Source organism: Lacerta agilis, chromosome 15, assembly GCF_009819535.1.
Source record: "Lacerta agilis isolate rLacAgi1 chromosome 15, rLacAgi1.pri, whole genome shotgun sequence".
Lineage (NCBI taxonomy): Eukaryota > Metazoa > Chordata > Lepidosauria > Squamata > Lacertidae > Lacerta > Lacerta agilis.
The window spans coordinates 22586293-22609925 of NC_046326.1; the positions used below are offsets into that span (position 1 = coordinate 22586293).

The following is a 23633-nucleotide window of genomic DNA, read 5'->3' on the forward strand; positions in this document are numbered from 1 at the left end:
GTAGTCCCAAAACATCTGGAGGGCCGAGTTTGCCTATGTCTGGGCTAAAGTGTCCAACTAGGACCTGGGAAATCAGGGTGCAAAACCTGTCAGCCATGAAGCCCACTGGGTGTGATCTTGGGCCACTCTCTCTCTCTGCCTAACCTATCTCACAAGGTTGTTGTGAGGGTAAAAGGGAGGGGAGAGGTGTGTATGTTACCTTGAACTCCTTGCCAAAAAGGTGGGACATAAATGTAATAATAATAATAAGTAGTAATAATAATAATAATAATAATAATAATAATAATAATAATAATAATAAATCTAGCATTGTCCAATTAACATATTTCTTCTCTGCATTCCCTTTTCTTTTTCGTTTGAGGCTGTCTCTCTGTCTCTTTTTAAATTGGTGTAAGCTACTTTTGAAAACAATATTTGTCTGAAAAGTGGGACAAGAATACAGGAAATATTTTCATGCTTCTCCTTCTGTGAGCCAAACACTACAATGGCTGCATCCTGAATAACAATACAAGAAACCAGGAGAGACTGGGCTCAACTAGAGGGCTCTGTGTTCTTGTTGGTGACACAGCATTCCACTGCACCCATCAGCCCACATTTTGCCACTTCTCACAAACCCTATCTCACAACAAGTTGTGTGTACCTGGTACTACGTAGAGGCAGAACGGTGCAGAATTGTTACAAGATGATCAGATTCTGGCACTGAGGAGCCATCCCAAGATTGTGGCCGGTGACGAAATGTCTCACTTGGATGGTAGATATACGCTGCATCGTACAGCTCTCCAGACTCTTTGGAATAAAGTGCCACAGTTTAAACAATCTCCTTTCCCCCTGTGAAAATCATCTACCACTGGCGCAGAACCAGAGGCAATTACTTTTCTTCTGTGACCACAGTCAATATGTGGTACTCTGTTTCCAAAAGTAAATGTTACTGAACTAATGCGAGGAGCTTTTTTTAGTTCCAAGGTGGCAGCATTAAAGCTCTCAGGTCTGGAACTGCTGAGGAACAAGGCATGGTTTTGTATATATTTGTAAATGCAAAAGAAAGGGCAATCTGTTTTTTAAAGTGCAACTCCTTCTCATGCCAGTAACTATGTGGTCAGGGAGGCAAAATGTGACTTCTCAGTTGTACATCTTCTGGAAGAGAAGAAATACTTTGCTCTCCTTTGGATTGGGCTGTATTTACTTTGAGCAAACTGGGGATCCAGTGCCATTTTAGCTGAAAAGGAATGCTCACATCATTATATTGGAGTCTCCAAAGGGAAGAATCTAAACTACATGTGTGATGATCTCTGGAAATAAAAGGAAGTGCTTCGCACAGCACAGCACATAGTCAAACTATGGGACTCCCTCCCATAGAATGGCTTTTAAGGGGGGTTGGACAAATTATAGGCACAATAGCTATGCTCTGCCTCTATGGTCGAGTCTTCTGTTGGACTATTTTGAAATAACCTGCTTGGAGGAATGCATATGACAAACAGTACATCAGATTAAAAAATGAAAATGGACTTTGTAGGCAAAATCACGTGAGCAGAATACTGGATTTCTGTTCAGTCCTACAAATGCTACATTATTCTTCCCTCCTGGCTCTGATATCATCAACTGCACTAGGAGTAAGGTAACCTATTTTGTGCATTTGCTTTTACAAGCCAGTGTGGTGTAGTGGTTAAGAGTGGTGGACTTGTAATCTGGTGAACCGGGTTCGCGTCTCCGCTCCTCCACATGCAGCTGCTGGGTGACCTTGGGCTAGTCACACTTCTCTGAAGTCTCTCAGCCCCACTCACCTCACAGAGTGTTTGTTGTGGGGGAGGAAGGGAAAGGAGAATGGTAGCCGCTTTGAGACTCCTTCGGGTAGTGAAAAGCGGGATATCAAATCCAAACTCCTCTTCTTCTCTTCTTCTACAATGACATCAAAGCCATTCAGCAAGGGAGTTTGGCCTGGTGCCTATGGAGCTGCTGGACAGGCTTCCTTCTATATACTGACCAGATACCAACCCGCTTAGCTTCAAAAATGGAGCTACACCAGGCACCTTCAGATCTTTCTCAGCCTACTGAGCTCATACCTAACCACTCTGCTGCATGGCCAAACTGCAAACTCATAAGCAGGGCAGCTCAGAAAGGTCAATAGAAACAGAAAGAGCAGGGTGGGGAACCAGCCTTATTTTTTCATGTGTCTAGAGATCTAATCAACATCGCCCCCACCCCAATGCTTCCCACACCTGAGCCATCATGATCCTTAAACAAACTGTTCACAGAAGAGCTTGTTCCAGATGCACTGTTCCCACCCACTCATTCCAGGATTGCATACAGCCAACTCCCCTTTCCTTCTTCCTCTCCTCAAGCCTGATAGATTTAAAAGGGAAAAAAAGAAAAAAAGATGAGGATTTTGCTTGCACCTTTCTAATAATAGCCTTCTAGTCAGACCTTATCAGTCACAGCTTGGTAGGTCTGTTCAGCAGGGCTGCCTCTGTTCTCTGCCAGATCCCTTTTGAATCTCTCTTTATTGTTGTTATTTTTCCTCAAATCACATTACTAAAAGCTGCAGCATCCTGGGAAGAAGATATCAAGGGAGACGAGTTGAGTGTGTGTGTGCTGGAAAATATTGGGGGGGGGGCTCTCTCTCTCACACACACACACACTCACTCACAGGCACGCTGCTTCCTTGTATCCTTCAGCCAGCCAAGAGTTAACAAAATGAAGAGCTCTCATGGAGGCAGAGGGTGTTCTCGGCAGTGAAAGGTGGATGTGTTACTGGATGTTAAGAGAAACGGTTCCCTCATCTGTCCACCAGGAGCCTGTGGTTTGAGCTTTCCACATTTGAAGATCCAGGCTTGCATACTGCAAAACTTCCTTTCGCAAGCCTTATCTGTGCATCCAGCTGGGGAATCTTCTGGTCTCTTCACACATGGCTGGGATTTAACTGAGGAGTGAGGGATGCTGCTGTGAGGAGTTCCCCCCTTTAGATGGATTTTTGACAGGACTCCCTCAGGTTGTCTGGATGAATGAGTGCCTTTCAGAGCAGAAGAAGGTAAGCCTTCCCAGTTAGCATCCCTAGGGACCACATACAACTCTGGCATCGTGCCTTTTTCACACTGGGGAGATTGGAACCGGTTCTCTCTCCACCCCCTGGCTGTGGAACCAGGTATATAACTTAATTGTTTTTAATCTTTTTTTGCTATAAAAACAACAACAATCCAAAAAGCATGCCTCATTTTGACAAGATTTTGTTTTTTAATGGTTTAATCTGAGAGGTGCCCGTATGGTAGTTCAAATGTCTTATCTAACATGTTTGTCTATTCCTGGAGCCTCAAAGTTATTGCCAGACGTTGTGGTAAAGCTATTAACATGGACTTACTGCAAAAAAAAGGGTGTAGGATGACTGACTTTTATGTGTTTGCTGATGATGGTCTTGTAGGAAACAGGTGTAACCAAATGTCTGGTCCTCAGGTAAATTGCCAGGAAACAAGCATACTTGCTCCCACTAATGTTCTGACTTGAGAAACCAAGCTTTCCATAATCTAGTTAATATTTCAGCTGTGCCTCTAAAGAAAAGGGCAAAAGACAGTTTATGGAGTTTCATGTTTTATACTTGAGCCCTTAAAGTGTTGCACTCAAAAATGGATCGGATGTCCCAATCTTTTTTTCCAGGTAATTAAAGCAATCAACATAATAAGCCACATGTTAAGACAAACACTGCTTAGTTTGCATACAACAGTGAAAGGTTTGGATTTAAAAAGTGAACTTTTTTTTGAGAATAGCAGCTTTCATCCTGCAGTGCTCTGAAAACATAGCAAAAAATATCCACAATGAAGTGTTCCTCTTGTGCAACTCAAAGCTGATTCTGGCGGCGAAAGGTGGGTCTGTAAATGGATGTCAGAAAAAACTCTCTCTTCCGTCCACCACCAGCTTGTGGTCTGAGCTTCTGTATTTTGAGGATCTATGTCAGGCTGCATATAGAAAACTATTTGCAAATACATGAGCCTGAGCTATATCCAGCGTCATCTGCAAGATGTATTTTGGTTAAAGGGGTCAAGGGGCTTATTTTTTTTGTGGAGGTTGGGCGACTCAGAAAACATGAAAGCATTATCTGCTGAAGTCTCAGTTCTTAACAAATCAAGATAGGATTTCCAGTAGTTGTTGTCTGGGGGAGGGCTAGGTCATACACCTACATCTTTCCTTCCCTAGTTCCTGTCTCCTCTACTGTAAACTCATTTAACCCTGTTTTTTTTTTTTTTTTTAAAGGCAAACCATGCAATAGAGCAGTGTTCACAAAATTCAACTGAGTAAATCTTTGGTGAAATTTTCAAGGTTTCTTTCCATGTAGTAAAATCTATCAAATATATATTTTACTCTGAGCTACGTGCTCATTTTCAGTACAGTGAGTCTTTTATATATATATATAAAGAGCATGTACAGTTGGAATTTGCAAACCTGAACAGATGGATCTTTTTAGCTGAAACAAACAATTTAATGAATTCAGTAATGTTTTTTGCATGGTTTCCACCCCCCCCTCTCCTTCCTTGTTCCTATTTCATCTAGAGCTGGGTTAAAATGTTTTGCAAATTCAGCAGCACACTTTGTTGGGATTCCTGGAAGAGATGCAGTCTCTATGAATATATAAAACATTTTCCCTTTTTGAGGTCTGAGGCAAACCCATCAGTAATATATTTTTGCATGCAGAACATGCTGCTTGCTCCATACTGTTCATTTATTCTGCAAGCTGGGGATATTTCCCCCCCTTTATTAGCATTGGGTGGTCAGATCACTCTGTTCCAGACTGCTCAGAGTTCAGCTGGGGACAAGCAATGATAATTCATATGCAAGCTCTGAAAGGAAGCACAAAGCAAAGAGTGGGTGCTTCGCAATGGAAATATGGGTTATTTGTAAAACACCTGGGCCCAGCATCCTTTTCCGAATGTATTTGGCAAGCTGCCACAGGTGGGATATGATTCAATCCTAAAACAAGTGGACCTGTCCTGTACAGTCAGGTCAAAGTCTATGTGTCCATGAGAAGACGCATCACAGTGTGATGCATACTCATTCGATCCTTCTGGTCCAAGCTGTTTTGCTAATGGCACTGAGTAAATGAATGACAGAAGTAGGAAAAAAGCTTACATAGGTGGAAGAAAGAAGCTGAGGGGAGACGCCTGTGTAGGGAAAGAGCACACTATGGCCACATTCACACTGTACATTTGAAGTCCTATAATACCACTTTGAACAGCCATGGTTTTTCCTGAAGAGTTAGGGGAGCTTCTAGTTTGTTCAGGGTGCTGAGAGTTGCTTAGAAGGTCCCTATCCTCCCCACCCACCCACCCCGAGCTATGGACCAGTGCTTTCTAGGCACAGGACAAGCAGAGGTGTGGACGAGCCCTTTGTATGTTATCAATGAAATTTTAAAAGAGAGGCCCACTGGTCAGTTATCATGACCTCGCCAACTGATGCTGAGCAAAATGTTGGACCTCCAGCCCACAACTCCGAGAAGAAGTCAAATAAGGTTTCTCCTGGCAGATCGGGACAAAGATATGACTGCTTTAGTAGCTTCCTTTTTAGCCACAATCTTACCCAAAAGTGTTCCCAACGAACTATCCTTACGGGAAATGGACAGGGCGCAGCAGAATAGCCAAATGCACACAACCATAGTGTGACCTTATAATCCTTGATAGCTTCACCCTTGTCTTTTTAATTATTCCAGTTACTTGAAACATTTTATACTGTGATGCCAATAAAGGTATTTGATTGATTGATTGATTGATTGATTGATTGATTGATTGAAAGAATGAAATGGTATCGTGGTGTTTAAAATGTATGGTGTAAATGTGTCCTAAATCAGTACAAGGAGCTGAAAAAATACTGTAAAACTTAACAGAGGGGAATATTTACTAACTTCTAAAATAGACAGACTTACCTGTTTTTTCCATTGAAAAGGGTATGCCAGCCAAGCTATTTGGCTGCCAAGCTGAAGTCTGTGGTTTGGGCTTTGTGTTCAGTGGCTGCTTCCAGACCATTCACCCTTTCACCAGGGCCCTGGTCTGTTTGCTTGGGGAAGCCAGAAGAGACCAGACCTGATGCTAGCAGCATTGCTCTTTTGTGCTGAAAGCCGTAAAACTGGTGGATTAGATCTTCAGTGTGAATTTGAACTGTGCTTTCTGCAGATGGCCTTGCATATAAATTTAATTTCATGAAACCTGCCGGGAGATACAGGATTCTACAGTGAATTTCTTGCTGTCTCAATTTTAAGACCGTAAGATGATTCTGCTGGATCAGGCCAATGGCCCATCTACTCCAGCACCCTGTTCTCATAGTGGCCAGCCAGGCACCCGTGGGAGGCCTGCAAGCAGGACCTGGGTGCAGCAGCACTCTGTGCTCCCATGGTTTCCACCAACTGGTATGCAGAAGGATACTGCCTCCAACTGTAGAGACAGAGCTAGTAGCCATTCATAGCGTTATCTTCAATGAGTTTGTGCAATCCTCTTTTAAAGCCATCCAAGTTGGTGGCCATCACTGCATCCTGTGGGAGGGAGTTCCATAGGTGAACTATGTGCTGTGTGAAGACCCTCTTGGTGGTAGCCCTGGAGAGGGTCTTCTCTGTGGTGCCCTGTAAGCTGTGGAACTCTCCACAGAGAAGCCTCTGGTGCCTTCTTTATAGATGCACCTCCTGACCCTGGCTTTTGACCAGAGGCGTAGCAAGCCCAAGTGGTACCCAGTGTGGATTTTTTTTTGTCACCCCCCACATCCACCCACACCCCTTCAAGTCACAGTGAGCATTTTGCGTTCCCCCACAATGCTGTGCGGCACCTCAGTTGCATTGTGGGGGAACGCAAAACGCTCACTGTGACTTGAAAGGGTGTGGGCGGATGGTACCCCAGGTCCAGGTGGACTGAGTAAAGCAAGCACAGCTAATGCTTTTGCAGTGCTGTGGTGAGTCCTAAGCCCAAAGCCAGTGGATTTGTTCCGGCTTGTGCTTGAGACTCTAGGTGGAGGTGCCAATTGTCACCCCTTGAAGATGGCAGCTTTGTGCCCCCTGAGAGGGCAGTGCCCTGGTGAAATGTGCCAGGCTGCTGGGTGGAGCCCTGGCTGGGCAGAGCTGTGCTTCTGTGGCTCTTCCCAGCAGGAAGGAAAAAGCAAAGTGTGTGCTGTGTAAGCCAGCTGCTGCACTGAGCAACTTATGAGTTGTGGGGTGGGCATGCTGAGAGTCACCCCCCTCCCCTGGAACCTGGGGCGGCCTGCCCCTGCCCCCTAGCGATGCCCCTGCTTTTGACACCTGAGATGTATATTTTTAGGACACACCTTAATTACGTGATTATAAGTTGTTTAAACTGTTTTTAATATTGTTTTAATTGTAACCTACCCTGGGACCTTAGCAGCAAGGGTGGGCTGTTGTTGTTATATTGTTGCTGTTTATGAGGATGATGATGTGTGCCATAATATATATGTGGACTTTGTAAAAAGGTAAAGGACCCCTGAGAGTTACTGGTAAGTCCAGTCACGAACGACTCTGGGGTTGCGGCGCTCAACTTGCTTTACTGGCCGAGAGAGCCAGCGTTTGTCCTCAGACAGTTTTTCTGGGTCATGTGGCCAGCATGACTAAGCTGCTTCTGGTGAAACCAGAGCAGCGCACGGAAACGCCGTCTACCTTCCCACCGGAGCGGTACCTATTTGTCTACTTGCACTTTGACGTGCTTTCGAACTGCTAGGTTGGCAGGAGCTGGGACCGAACAACGGGAGCTCACCCCGTCGCAGGGATTAGAACTTCCAACTGGGAAGCCCGAAGCTCAGTGGTTTATACCACAGCGCCACCCACGTCCCTAGTACCCCACTAATGGGTGTCATTTGCCTGTAGTCTCCAGAGTCTGTAAAAACAGACAGCAGTAAGTGTAGTAGAGATAAGGAGTAATGAAGACTTGACCCACACTATACCCAGGCCAGTGAACGTTCTAATCTCTATACAGGTTTGTTACCCCCCACCCCAGCTTCTGTGGGCTGTGGAATAACCAACTACTTGCTCCCACCTATTTGCTCCCTCCTCTGCTGCCACCACACACTGTGCTGCATCTGCCACTGGCAGAGAAGCAGCACTGCCATTGGTGCTGATTTGGAGCAAAATCACACCAATTTTGGGGTGAAATTTCACCCCAAACAGATGCAATCTTGCCCAAAATCGGTGCTGATGGTAGCGAAACCTCTCCGCAATTGGTGGATGTGGCAGAGCAGGCTGGGCACCTGAAGCAATTGCCTCACCTTGCCTAATGGCTGGGCTGGCTCTGGGCACTATCCTACAGAGCAGTGCTATGGACTTAATTTGTGGCACATTTACCAACAATGCTTGACCCATAGTTGCTGTATGTATTCCAGCCGAGGGGAAATAAGATGTATGTGGGGGGATATATTTTTGTGCATACTTCTGCACGCCTGCCACCTTCACACACACACACACACACCCCACAAATAAATACCTGTTGCTTTAATGCCAACATTTCCGGAATCCTGATGTCTGCCCACAATAAACACCATGCCCTCAATCCTGGGCGGACAGCACTTTGACTCAAAGGCACTTGCTGCCAACACAATGCAGGATGCAATCACTTCGCCCACAAAATGGTTCCAGCAAGGTGCTCCGCTGTGCCACTTCTTCCATACATATTAGCCTGTCACCGGGACAGCCTTGCTTCATGATTGTCCTTGCCACACATACTTTCTGCAACGCTAAACACGATAAATGCATCACAGTTATCCTCTTCCCACGCTGTACCTGTGTTCTTCTGATTTTCACCTTGCTGCTGAGCCATGTGGAATCACGGTGTGTGAATTCATTGTAATTCTATTACCATGTTGGAGATGACTCATAATATATTAAGAGTTAGAAGGGCCCTGCAGGGTATCAAGTGTAACCTGTTGCGCCAGAAGGCTTAAGTCATCCCTGATTCGTTTTTATCCAGCCTCTTCTTTAACATCTCCACAGTGCTACAAGTTCTGTTGCCAAATCAACAGCCCAATCTTCTGAGTGCTTGCCAAGGGGTTCTGCCACCCTAGGACTTACATTGCTTCAAATCAGTTGGCACCCTGTGGAAGAGGGGATTTTAATGTTGCAGAGTGCCTGGGAGGTGTGGAAAGTCTGTCCTTGTAGCTCCTGTTTGTTTTAAGGGGGCTTGCACAAGAGAACATTCCTCTGGATTGCATCCAATGTTAATTAGTGCTCCATGCTAATGAGTGAGAGGGAGCAAGCCATTTGCATTTTTTGCTTCTAGGCGCAAAATGGGTTTTGCAACCTTGCTCGGTGCTGTTGTATTTTCTTTGTCAGTTGGGGGTAAAGGTGGGGGGTTGGAAATGCCACTCTGTGAGATTCATTAAGGTGCACACCTGGGGCGACTGTGACCATCTTCCTCCCTCTGAATGAATGAAAAGCAGAGACTAATGCAAAAGAACAGCCTGTCATCTCTCTTTTCGGTGTGACACTCATGGTTGTGACATGCAGCACGCTGGAAAATCCAGAGGCTTTCTAACCCTGCCTTCTTTCCCCTTTCAGCAAGCAAAATCCCAAAGGAACAATCCACTAGATATGACAGGCTTGATTTCCCAGCAAAACTCATATTTAAAATGTGGGACAGGACAGGATGTATGTTGGGGGAAAAAAGAGAAGGGCATTCTGATCCTAAATAAACACGTTTGCTGAAAATAAGTCAAAACTGATTTCAGCGGAGCTTCCCGTCTTATTTCTTTTATTCTATTTTTTTTACCTGGCCTTCACCATAAAGTCTCAGGTTCACAATATACAATTAGGGACCCGGGGGGGGGGGGGACGACGACGACGATGACGACGACGAACCACCAAGGAAAACAGTTCCAAACAAAATTAGCTTAGATTAAACCAAAGAGCTAGGTCCTACAAAACACCTTAGCTGTCAATAGCTAGGGCAAAGAGGTATGTCTTCAAAGGAAGTTATACTATGAACTGTTCTTCTATTTGACAGCTCTGTGGGGATGGAGTTCCACAATTTAGGGGCTGCTATGTGGAAGGCCAGGGATGCAGGTGGTGCTGTGGGTTAAACCACTGAGCCTAGGGCTTGCTGATCAGAAGGTTGGTGGTTCGAATCCCTGCGACGGGGTGAGCTACCGTTGCTCGGTCCCAACTCCTGCCAACCTAGCAGTTTGAAAGCATGTCAAATTGCAAGTAGATAAATAGGTACCGCTCCAGCGGGAAGGTAAACGGCGTTTCCGTGCACTGCTCTGGTTTGCCAGAAGCGGCTTTGTCATGCTGGCCACATGACCCGGAAGCTGTGATTGAGCGGGTGGTTGCTGAACAACTCCAGGCACGCCTGGAAGAAGCGGACCATTTGGATCCCTTCCAATCGGGATTCAGGCCTCACCATGGGACTGAAACCGCCTTGGTCGCGCTGGTCGATGATCTCCGGCGGGCTAGGGACAAAGGTGAGAGCTGTTTCCTAGTTCTGCTGGATCTCTCAGCGGCCTTTGACACCATCGACCATAACATCCTTCTAGACCGGCTAGAGGGGTTGGGAGCTGGAGGCACTGTTATACAGTGGTTCCGCTCCTTCCTCCTGGGCCGTGTTCAGAAAGTGGTGGTGGGGGATGAGTGTTCAGACCCCTGGGCTCTCACTTGTGGGGTGCCTCAGGGTTCTGTCCTCTCCCCCATGCTTTTTAATATCTATATGAAGCCGCTGGGAGAGATCATCAGGGGGTTTGGGCTGGGTGTTCATCAGTATGCAGATGATACCCAGCTCTACCTCTCTTTCAAATCAGAACCAGTGAAGGCCGTGAAGGTCCTGTGTGAGTGCCTGGAGGCGGTTGGAGGATGGATGGCGGCTAACAGACTGAGGTTGAATCCTGACAAGACAGAAGTACTGTTTTTGGGGGACAGGAGGAGGGCAGGTGTGGAGGATTCCCTGGTCCTGAATGGGGTAACTGTGCCCCTGAAGGACCAGGTGCGCAGCCTGGGAGTCATTTTGGACTCACAGCTGTCCATGGAAGCGCAGGTTAATTCTGTATCCAGGGCAGCTGTTTACCAGCTCCACCTGGTACGCAGGCTGAGACCCTACCTGCCCGCGGACTGTCTCACCAAGGTGGTGCATGCTCTGGTTATCTCCCGCTTGGACTACTGCAATGCGCTCTATGTGGGGCTACCTTTGAAGGTGACCCGGAAACTGCAATTAATCCAAAATGCGGCAGCTAGACTGGTGACTGGGAGTGGCCGCCGGGACCACATAACACCGGTCCTGAGAGATCTGCATTGGCTCCCAGTACGTTTCCGAGCACAATTCAAAGTGTTGGTGCTGACCTTTAAAGCCCTAAACAGCCTCGGTCCTGTATACCTGAAGGAGCGTCTCCACCCCCATCATTCAGCCCGGACACTGAGATCCAGCGCCGAGGGCCTTCTGTCGGTTCCCTCACTGCGAGAAGCAAAACTACAGGGAACCAGGCAGAGGGCCTTCTCGGTAGTGGCGCCCGCCCTGTGGAACGCCCTCCCATCACAGGTCAGGGAAATAAACAACTACCTGACATTCAGAAAAAACCTGAAGGCAGCCCTTTTTAGGGAAGTTTTTAATGTTTGATATTTTTGTATTTGATTTCTGTTGGAAGCCGCCCAGAGTGGCTGGGGAAATCCAGCCAGATGGGTGGGGTACAAATAATAAATATTATTATTATTATTATTACGCCGGCTCCCTTGGCCAGTAACGAGAGATGAGCGCCGCAACCCCAGAGTCGGACACGACTAGACCTACTGGTCAGGGGTCCCTTTACCTTTTATGTGGAAGGCCACCATTTTGGGCCACCATTTCCCACACTTCTGAAGGTAGTGGAATGACTAAGAGAGCCCCCTCTGATGATAATGCTGGGATAACTCAGGTGGTAGAGCACAAGACTCTCAGGGTTGTGGGTTCAAGCCCTACATTGGGGGGGTGGGGTGGATCCTGCATTGTAGGGACTAGATGACCCTTGTGGCCCCTTCAAACTCCACGGTTCAATGATTCCCTCTCTTTTCCCCAACTCAAAATATGCCCATCCCGTCCATGACTTCTCCATGGGCTCATGACAGGCAGTGTGGGTTTGTTTCTTGCTTTACAGAGGATAGGCTTCTATTTGAAGGGCTATCATAGAACAGTTCTCCAAAGGGGATGCTTGTTTGTAAGGCTGTGTGGTGCTGCACTGCTGTGGGGAACAAGCCCCTCTGAGAGGACCTTGCTGTAATACCTGGACTCCTTGCAAACAAAAGGTGTAAATATGTGAATGAATCACATTTCTTACAGCTATGGCAGCCTCTGCTGCATCTTCAATTCTCCAAAGGTGCACAAACCCTGGGTGAGCGCCTATAATCTAGCTGCTGCAAGCAGAGTGGGGGTGGTGCCTAACTTTTCTAACAGTGCATACAAATACTGAAGTACGTCCTCTTTTGTCCTCCTTTTTGATTATGCCTTTCCTCTTTTTGGGTGATGGGTAAGTGGCCATCCAATTTTTCCTTAACCTGTTCCCCTCAGTTCTATATCACTTCCTTGCAGGCAGAATTATTTATACGAAATATACATCAAAGTCTTACAAAATATTACGCAGTGCAAGAATAAAGAGCTTCAAAATCACAAAAAAAGAAAGAGCAACAAAGTGAAATGGGCTCACTAATTCTCAAAAAAACTACAACGAAATGGGATTATATCTGTAGTGGCCACTCAACTACACTCCACTCAATTCCTTTTGGACTCTGAAACTCTCTAAGAGGGTCTCAAAAAACGTATTTTACAGGTGATTTTTCAGGTTTTGTGGCACTGAGACAGCAGCACTGCTTTCCCCTGTCCTTGCTCCCCTGCTAAAATGTTGATTTTGAGCTAGATCATTGCCAATAGCCAGATCCATCTTGCTACGCAGATAAACAAGGCTTAATCAAAAATTCTTTCTAGTAGCACCTTAGAGACCAACTGAGTTTGTTCCTGGTATGAGCTTTCGTGTGCATGCACACTTCTTCAGATACCAAGGCTTAATCAAACACCCCATTCTTCCCAGCTCCTTTCCTCACCAGGTTCCTTTTCTCTGCGGAGTGAAACAATAATAAAATCTCTACAACTCGCATGGAACAACTCGCCCCTGAGATGGTTTTGTTAGCTTTTTAAAAAATTGACTCTCATTGTGCTCATCCAGGAAATGAAGAGAAAAATAATCTCTTCAACTCTTTTTTGGACAGCCCACTTCAAAATTAAAAATTAATCGTCCTTTGTATCTCTAGTTTGTGAGGATATAGAAATGTCCCAAGGCCAGCTATTTGCTCTGCGATTGCCTTCTGTGAGGAATATCCCCTTTCACCTAATTGGGTTTTTTTTTTTTTATCTTCCTTTATTGATTTGCTTGTTCACCCAAGTAAACTGAGTGTGAGGGGGAAATGGAAGTGGGTAGAATTGGAATAAGAAGCGGGCCTTGGGCTCGGAGCGGAGCAAAGAGGAGGGCAGCCAGCAAAGAGGAGGGCAGCCATGTGCTCCGCGCGATGGAGCCCCATCGTCTTCTTGTCTGATCCCATCAAAACAGGACAGGAAGCAGTAGCTGCTCAAAGGCAGCCAGGCTCCGCCCGCCAGCTAACCCTATTGGCCGGCTGAGGGGCTTGGTGGCAACGGATAGGGGGCTGATGCAGGGGGAGGAATACACCCCCCTGTAAGCACGGGAAACGGCTCCCACTTGCTTTGAGGGCTGAGGCTTTTCTCTCCAAGTAGGCGAGGTCTTCCCACCCAGTCCCTGGTCAGCAGGGGAGGAGCTGCTTCCATTAAAAACGGGAAATTTAAGGGGAAAAAAAAATAAGGGAGAGCAGCGGGAAACTGCTTAAAATAAGGGAGAATCCCGGGGAAAACGGGATACTTGACAGCACTGGGGTAGTCAGACATGTGAGACAGTATTGCTATGTAACTGGAAGTATTGCTATGTGTTTTTTTTTGTTCTGTTGGGACCAGAGTAAGACTGATGTTTTATACATACATCTGTGGACAAAGTTGAATTTCAAGAAAAGGTGGGAAAGGGAAGAGAATAAAACAAGACAGAGGCAGATGGAAGCGGGGAGGAATCGTGGAGAAAATAGAAAGAAAGAAAAGCAGGACCCAGAGGAATAGCAGGTTAGAGAGATGATATGACCTTGTCTTTGCCATCTTTCTTTTAACATCCTTTATGTCATAAATGGTCATGGCTAAGATTAAGCTGGTGCCAGAGCAGATAGGATACTTCCGCCTTATCTGCAGGCTGTCGGTCGTTTAAATGACTGAGTATCTCCCCCCTACCCCAGTGTAACTAGATATAGTTCTCAGGATTTAATTTAAACAAACAATCAGGGCCCCTCCATCAAGGCCGCACACACCAAAGCTGAGTCCTCTCAGCAAGATAAACAGATTTTTACAAAATGCACACCGTTGCGAGGGTGTTCTCAGGGCAGAAACCAGCTTGGTTGGCTGCCTAGGCAAGGCAGCTGTAGCAGCTCAACCAGGCTGTTGTCAGTAGTTATATTTTCAGGCCTCCTGATCCTGCCATGTTGAAATGATTTAGTACTCCCTTCGGCGATCCGTAGCACAGATTAGGCCACTTGCCTGGTGGTTTAAGATGTAAAGTTTCTAGGCCGTACTTGCCACCAGTTGGAGACCCCTGGTTCCTTACACTTTGCGCATTGGTTACGATTAGTGCGACAACTCTCATTTTCGATATCTCAAACGCTTATGAGATTTGTGCTGAATTACGGTTGCTACAAGGCACAGTGTTGTCCAGTTGAAAAGCAGTGGGCAGTTAAGCTGGATTCAGTTCTCAGTTTAATAATGCCAAGAACTGGCAATATCTGCACCATACATTTAAAATACCGCCATGCCACTTTGAACAGTCATAGCTTCCCACAAAGAATCTTGGGAATCTTTGTTAAGGGTACCAAGAGTTGTTAGGAGACCACCCCCAATTCCCCTCACAAAGCTACGATTCCCAGAGTGGTTTAACAATCAATTCCTCTTCCCAGAGAACTCGGAATTGTAGCCCTGGGAGGGGAATAGGGGCCTCCTAACAGCTCTAAGCACTCTTGACAAACTACCATACTTTTCCATGTATAAGAGTGTGTTTCTTTTCTTTAAAAATCATGCTAAAAAGTGGGGGTCGTCTTATACATGCGTAGTGCATAGGGTGGAAGTTTGATTGGTTGCTGCCGTGGCTGTCTGCGGCTATTGTGCGTGTTATTGGTTGCTGCGTCAATGGGTGGTGTTGATTGGCTGACACTCCAGCAGCTGGGCAGGCGATAGGCAGCTTGTGTCGGCGATGGGACAGGCGGGAGGCGGATTACAACCCTGGGTAATCCTCCCCCCAAAAAGCTCAACAACTCTGGGCAGCCTCTCCCCATTTTTTAAAATTTGGGTTCCCCAAAATAGGGGATCTCTTATACATGGGGGCGCCTTATAGACAGAAAAGTGCGGTACGTTTTCCATGATTATACGGAGGAAGCCAGGGTGGTTTAAAGTGGCATGGTACCACTTCAAATGTGTAGTGTAGATGGGGCCAAAACCTTGCCACTCTAGTTCCCTGTTTGCAACATTAAAGATATACCGCGTTGATCAGCCATTGTTTTTTAAACTCAACCTTGGGAAACTTTTCCAGTGTTCATGTGTTCCTGCAGTCGCACCCCAAGGAGGTTTGAACTACCAGTTTTAAAATATGTAAGCATCTTTAATAAAAATGTTAAGTCAAAGAAATAGATTTCCCCCCCTTTTTGTAAAGAATGGTTTGCTGTGGATATTAGATATTAATATTAACACAGTTAACTAAATGGAACAGAATCTTATTTAAATTACCACTTTAAATAAAGGATACTTTGAAGTTAATGAAAAGAATGGATATGGTCACCCCAGGATTTAAAGAAGAAGAAGAAGAAGAAGAAGGCGGGGGGGGGGGAACACAAAACAGCCTTCTCCATTGCAATGGTACAGCTTCTCTTTCTGAGTGATTTGGGGGCAGTCTTTACTTCATTGACCTTATCTGTAAAAGGAATAATTAATAGGCTGGACATATAGAAACCTGTTATAGTTTCTCCAGCAGCCAAACTTTTTCTGATTTCCCAGCCATAGAAAGGACACTCCAACAGAAATAATGGGAAGAAAACTAGCACCAATCATATCCAAAGGTATTGCTGTCAGAGAATATGAAGATTGCTCATTTGTTTTGCATGTCAGATATCAATAAGAGGCACATCATTATCGTCACTTTCCCCCTGATCTGGGAAGAAGGGCAGCTAAAATTAGAAGCTCTCTGCCCAGCTATCGGTAAATTGCAGGGGGAAAAGCACTTGCTCAGTCTGGGTGAATTGAAATGGAGAACATGTTTTCTTCATTAATGAGGCTTAAAGGGATTTTTTTTTATTTTTAGTACTAGCACACACATGGACTTAAGAAGATGCGAGCTTCAGTTCCATACCTGGTGCCTCGAGGAGCATTTGGGTATGGCTGGCATTAAGTAGTGGGTGGACATAGCAGACGACACAGAGATTCTCCAAGCAGTTCTTTTTATTCTCAGGCTGGAACAGAACTGAACTGAAGGGCTGAGCCAGCCTGTTTACCTGATATAGTACTCAGTAACATGCAACAGTAGCAACTCTCTCTAGCTACCCAATCCGTGAACGGCACTCTCAATCCTTCATTTGCATGTGGACCTGAGTGAGAACTGCAGCCACGGTGGGCAGAGTGAAACTATATACACAATACCCCTAGTGGCCTAGGGTGAGAACTTCGATACATAACAGCTGGACCTTAAGGCAATTGGAGCAATTTGGCCACATTGGGCCCTGCGTGCCACTCCTAAGAGGGCCCCTGCACCAGGGCAATCTAGATGGATTTTATTTACCAGTATATCTATAAGATTTTGCAGACTTTGGCTGTGAACTGGGGCCCTACCTAATAATAATAATAATAATAATAATAATAATAATAATAAATTCAAGTTGTGTCCCACTGCTTCATATTGGGCCCCACTGGCTAGCCCTGAGTCTCATAGTTGCTGGGCTGAGTTGCCCTGCCCTTGCATGAAGTATTAGGTTTGCTATTTTGGGAGAGGAGAGACTACGGCACTGGGGAGAGGGCAGGCTGGTGAGGCCCCCTAGATTTAGAGGCCCTAGGCTTCAGCCTACTTAGCCTATACATAAATCCGGCACTGGGTCAAGGTGGCCGCCACCCCTCTGCCACCGCTATTGCTGCAGCATCAATGTCCCAAACATGTACAGTAGTATTTATTTATTTATTTATTTATTTGCCACCCCCCCCCCCGGCCAACTAGATTGGTTGACCCAAGGAGTGACGCAGCCAGGGACTCCCTAATGGTGCGGGTGGGGGGCGCTAGCCACGCCCCCCGCGCAGAGGGGAGGGCTTGTGACGAGCCCATGAAAAGGAAATGTCTTTGGTGGGCAGGCGCTCGGGGGCTGCAAGAGATTACTTTTTCAAAATTGCCTGGGGGGCCATTTGAAACCAGCCTGGGGGCCGCAAGTGGCCCCCGGGCTGGACTTTGGACATGCCTGGTCAAAATGGTTTCTGGCTTGTTCTCCTGTACTATTTCAGACATGTGGTTTATATACTTATGAATGTGTTTGCTTTGTACATTTATGAACACTGAATTTATATATTTGAGACCTTAAATTCTTATAACAGAGCAAAACACCATTGGCCAACCCTGTTTGGTCTGCATAGCCAGAATTGTTTTCTTGGCCAAACACTCCACTTTATTACCACTATTCAATGATTTCCACCTACCCCTTCAAGTTTTTTTTTTTTTTTTTTTTAATGAGCCATAGCTCACTGTAGAACTATGCATGGAAGAGGCTCCACATTTAATTTTTGGCATCTTCAAGTAGAAAAACTGGAAAATACTTTTTAAAAAAAATCTAGGAGAGCCACTACCCACCCCTCCCTCCCTCCCACGTATTAATTGATTGATTTCCTTCCACATCTTTGTACTGAGTTGATGTACACAATATAGTACAAAGAGCTAAAAAAAAAAAAAAACCAAAACAAAATACCACCAGTTGAAAACAGCAGAGAAATGAACAGCAAATTGATGGAAAAACAAAAAAGGGGCACCCATAGCACAGTCCTATTAGTTCAGCTGGAAAATAGGTATTTTGCCTCAATGGCTGCTCTGTGTAAAGAGGTTGGGTGGCAAAGGATGAAATTTGCTAAACTGAAACAAAATGTTGGAGTCAAAGTGAATGCCAGGAGTAGGAAAGGAGCTAATGATCTCAGAGGTAGCGCTGCGGAGAAGTAGTTCACTGCTAATTAGTGGCTAAGACATGCTGCACAGACTGAACAGCCTACAGTTTTAATTAGCAGGTAGCAGTGGATCAGTTAAGCAGAAACTTTTAATTTCATTTCTTGTTTATAACCGAAGGTGGTTGGGGTGTGTGGGTGTGCAATTTCAAAGTACTGCCTAGAATGTCCACAAGATGTCATTGTCACATTTAGGCTCTAATTTAGTTGCTGGCAATTTAATGGGTTTTGGTGGTGGTTTTGGCAACACTGCAGGACTGTTTGCTTCTCCATTGAGAAGGAGAATTGGCTCTGCTGTAAGGTTTACCACTAGATAATGCCTGTAAAGGAAGCTTGGACACTTGAAAGTGTCCCACAAAAGCTAAGTATTCTTACATGTACCTCAAAGTTCTGGGTAGTTACTTCCTCTAAAAAGAAATGTGTTTGGTATCCACATAAGGTTTAGGTGTTTGGAGGCAGAAACTTTTATTGTGAGGTTTGATCTTATGCATTTGAACATGGTCCTGACCACAGGTGTGACACAAGCAAAGTTTTCAAGGAGTTGGGGCCATGGACGTAGCCAGGATTTTTGTTAAGGGGGCAGGCCTTTTGTTGGGGGGGGGGCAGAACCTCAGTTAGCTATGTATTTTTATTGATTTAGGGGGCAGCTGACCCTCCCTTTCCCCCCTTGGTCTTAGGGGGGCCCATGGTCTTAGCTGAGCAAAATATTGGGGAACAATAAATAGGGGATGCCTTCTGATTCTCAGTATGAGAATTGAACACGAACTTTCATCGTCTTTTTCCCAGCCAGCATGCTCACATCACAGAGAGAAAATCACTCGCTGTAGCTTGTTTAGTCTTATTTGATCAACTAACTCTCGTTGCTTGATAAAATGGCACTCATAATTACACTTTATGATCTTGAACTTTTTGTGGTTGTTTCTTCATGGACTGCCAAATGAACAGATGACCTCAACTTCAGTCAGAGGTAGACACAGCATAAGCTCTGAGTCGGATCAAATTAGCTGCTTATACTTTCTTTTTCATGAGAGTCACCCAAGGGAATCGGTGGCAGAGCACGGAAGGAAGCTTAGTTGTCCTCTTAATTGCAAGTCACCCAGCAGCTGCTTGTGGAGGAGCGGAGACGCAAACCTGGTTCACCAGATTACGAGTCTACCGCTCTTAACCACTACACCACACTGACTGTTCAACAGTGCTCTTCAGAAGAAAAAGAACTGGGACCAAATTGTAGGGGGTTGGACTAGATGGCCCTAAAAGTGCCTTACAACTCAGCAATTCTATGATTCTGTGAAATGTCTGCTTGGGTTTCATGATCTGCTTGACACACACACACAGCATTCATGAGACCTGCTTCTCTAAGCCTCACTTCTTCTTTGGCGGTCACTCGTAGCTGAGTAAGATTGTCTTCCATAAACGCGGTTTTAACAGTAAGTCCGTAAGTGACTCTGGAGGCCAGTTCTGGATCCACAAGTCCTTCCACAGTGGGGACTTTGGTTTCCGGGCGGGAGTTTATCACGGTGTGGATTTGCCTAGCGTGCCTTCCTCTTAGCACATTTCTCCCTTGCGTCCTGAGTTTGAGTGTCTTCAAATCCCATGACACTTTTGGCAAAGGATGTTCTCCAACTGGAGCACTCGCAGGCAAGTGTTTCCCCATTGTTGGTTTTTATACTACATTTTTAAAAATTTGCCAGTCTTTAAACCTCTTTTGTTGACCACCAGCATTACGCTTTCCATTTTAAAGTTCGGAATAGAGTAGTTGCTTTTGAAGACGATAATCAGGCATCCACACAACATATAACAGGCATGTCCAACAGGTCAAAGCTCAACAACTTTGACCTGATCGCAGTCTCTTGGGTGTTGGCCACCCCTGACATATAACATGCAACATGGATGTCTTCTCCATGCAATGGCTGACTGAGGGTTCGTGTTTTGTTCACATACTGCAGCTGCGTGGAACAGCACTACCAAGAAACAGCTCCCTACACAGGTTGATGTGTGCTTCTGTGTGTGAGAGAAGGTGGCTTTTATCTGGTCCTCTCCCGCATGGGAGATTTATTAACACATTTATCCCCCACCTTTCCTCCCAGTAGGTCTAGGTGCTGTATGTATACTGTTCTCCCCCTCCTCATTTTATCTCATGACAACCCTGTCAGGTAGGCTAGGCCAAGAGACTGCATCTAGCCCCAAGCCCCCCTGTGAACTTTATGGCTGAGCGGGGATTCAAACTCTGGTTTCCCAAGTCCTAGTCTGACGCTCTAACCCCTACCCCACACTGACCGGTAGTTACACAGCGCTGTCCAAAGCTGCCTATAACAACAAACTCCATGCCTCTTATTTGCAGGCACAATGGGGGGAAGTAAAAATTGTGCATTTTGCAACACGCCGTCCAACAGGCTTTTTAAAGGTGCAAACCAGCTGGGAATGGCAATGGGTTAAGATTGCCTCTGACAGCTTGTCATTCTTCCCAGCAGCATGTTTTCTTGCTCTTTTCTGATTGTTATTATTGTAGAAGCCTAAATGAAATTATCCTGGGTTATAATTTAAATGTCAAATGTAATTACCATAGCAATGATCTACTTGGCAGTGCCCTTCCAATACACAGAGACATCGCCTCATTCTCCGGGGAGCAGGAGAATTGGAGACAAGCTCTGAGGACAGGACCTGTGAACCCTGCGGATGACAAAGCAGTGTGTCTTGGGAATAAATATTGTCTAAAGTAGAATCAGTTTAGAATCAAAGGCAGAGGAACACTGGGTCTTCTTGCAGCCCCATTGATAAATGAATGGATTGCATCCAGATGAGCTGCATCAGTATCCCAGGTCTCGTTTTGTTTTATTTTTTTAAAAATAAATTTATTATTAAACAATAAAACAGACAGTACAAATGGGAAAAAGGACAGACATTAACAACCAAAAAGGTATTATGAATTAAATGCAAGGAGCTTGGGAAAATACAATCAAGTAGTAAACAAAATCAGGAGCAAATAGAATACAGTACATTGGGTTTTCTTAAACTGAACAATAAAGACAAGACGAGAAAAATGTATTGTCTGTTTACAGACGCCGCCAAACAAAATCATATTTCAAAGGGATTTGCCACCCATGTGGTTGTATTGTCATATAGTTAATAAATAACTTCCAAACAGAGGTCAAGTTAGAAATATCAGCATCATCCCTAGCTGCACAAATCGTTTAGATCAATTTCTCTGAGACAGTAATGAACATATGTAACATTTATGAACCCGTTATCTAGGGTATAACATAAGGCATCTCTCCAACCCTGAGCGATTACTAATTGAGCAGCTGCCAGGAGCTATATAATTAATTGTTTACATATAAGAGCTGCATTACCTTTATCAATAATAGACAAAATACGTCATTTAGGATCCAAGATAATTTTTTTAAACCTATTAAGTCCACTGATTTCTGTAGTCACTTGTTTCCAAAATTTATAAATTTAGCATGACTCCACCACATATGCCAGTATGATCACTGCTCCTCACAGGCCCAGGAGCACCAGGAGTAGCCTGATCTTGTAATATGAGTCAGACACAGTGGGGTAAAATACCACCAATGAATGACTTTTAAAGAATTGTTCTGTGTGCTGGCAGAAACCGATCCAATTGTTCTGTATGCTGGTGGGTGGATCAGAGCTTTGTCCATTGAGATACTTGAAAATTTCCCTTATGATATAATTGCCATACCAATCTAGGTGAACCCTGGGGTGAAAATTACAATTGCAGAAGTAGGGAGCATATAATTGACACCACCCCCTTCTGGGGAAAGATAGAGGGTGCCAACACTTATGAGTTCCTGCATTTAACGGAAAACCCATGTATTCCAGCAGGTCTTTATTGGACGGCAGGGGGTGGCGTTGAATGTTTGACTGGATTTTGATTATTATTGCTATTACTGCTTTTGTTGTAGTTTTAACTGCACCTTTTCTTTTCTTTTCTTTTAATATATGGCAGCCTGTCAATAGATTTTATCTGTTGGTTTTAATTCATGCGATTGCATCCTGTCCTGTTATTGCATTGTAATGGAGGGCGAGTTATGTAGGTGGACCTGGGACAATGGAATATGAAGTGTATACATGACTGCGGGAAAGAGTATGTGGATGTGTTGGAATGGGAGTGGGGGCTATGGGTGGACAGATGCATGTCAATGAGGTGACCTTACTCACTTTTTGGGGTTGTCCCAAACCACTGCTGGTACATGCCCTCACTATTTATCCCTAAGGGAATGAAGTTGTTGACTTTATTTACTTAATTTTATTCATTATTACATTTATATCCCACCTTTCCTCCAAGCTGCTCAGGGTGGCATGCACACTTCTTTGCTACACTCCATTTCATCACTGCAACAACCCTGTGAGGTAGGCTAGGCTGAGAGACAGTGACTGGCCCAAGGTCACACAGTGGCTTCATGGCTCAGTTCAGGGATCTGAACCCTGGTCTCCTAGTCCAGCTCAAGGGTTAGCAATCATGCTTTGTATTCATAAGGCCTCAATCTCCAGAATCTCCAGTTAAAGGATCATTGGATAGCAGGACTGGAGAAAACTCCTGGGGAGTTGCTTTCAAACAGAATTGACAGCGATGGGCTGTATAGACCAGTGGGCTGACTCAGTACTGGGCACCTTCAGTACTTGATCCTATGGCCAAGGTGTGAAGCACTGCTCTCTGGAACCAGTGGCTGCGATGGTTTTTGAATAGTAGTTTGGGGATATTTCTTTAAAATGTGACCTTGAATCCTAAAAGGAGCATGACTTTAATAAAGCGCCTAATTACCACTTGCTAGAAATAGAACACCAGCGCTGCAACCATGTGACCAGAGAGCTGCCATTATTCTTGGCAGGCTTATTTTCCAGCCTGAGAAATGAGACCTCTTCTCCTTAGTATTTCGAGAGCTCCCCCTTCTTCTTTGAAGCGATGGGAGGGTCTTAGAGTTGGAAAGTTAGCCTGTTGCTCAGAGACTCTGCAAGAAAAGGTTTTGTTATGCATAAGAGTCAGCCTGGCTATTATATTTATCCCTAGTGATACTAATTGTCAGTGATATAAGCCCTTTTCCTTTTATATAACTTTTTTAAAAACAAGTATCTCACATTGCAGCCTTCCTTGAAAGTGCAGCTCAGTTGGGCTTTGCATGTTTGTGTGACAGAGGAACAGACTCAAGATTTGGGATTGTGAAAGATGACCTTCAGTTCATCACACAATGGGCAAACCCAGTTCCCATAATTTGGTTTAGGAAGGATCCAGGATTGTTTTCAGCTTCAGGCCAAACTGACTTGTACTGTACATTGGCATCAAAAGCACAGGGCTGGCCAACCATTAGCCAGAGCGAGACAGTAGCCTCAGGCAGCAGGTGCTGTAGGGTGCTGAGT

General features: G+C 45.1%; 1 protein-coding gene across 1 annotated transcript in view; it reads left to right on the forward strand.

The window, feature by feature from the left end:
* The first annotated feature begins 2854 nt into the window (after positions 1–2854).
* Positions 2855–23633, forward strand: part of GRAMD1B (GRAM domain containing 1B) — a 212195-nt gene continuing 191416 nt past the window's right edge. The window contains exon 1 of the mRNA XM_033172641.1: positions 2855–3025. Coding sequence (XP_033028532.1) covers positions 3000–3025 — 26 coding nt within the window. The 5' untranslated portion in view covers positions 2855–2999. The remainder of the gene's footprint in view (positions 3026–23633) is intronic.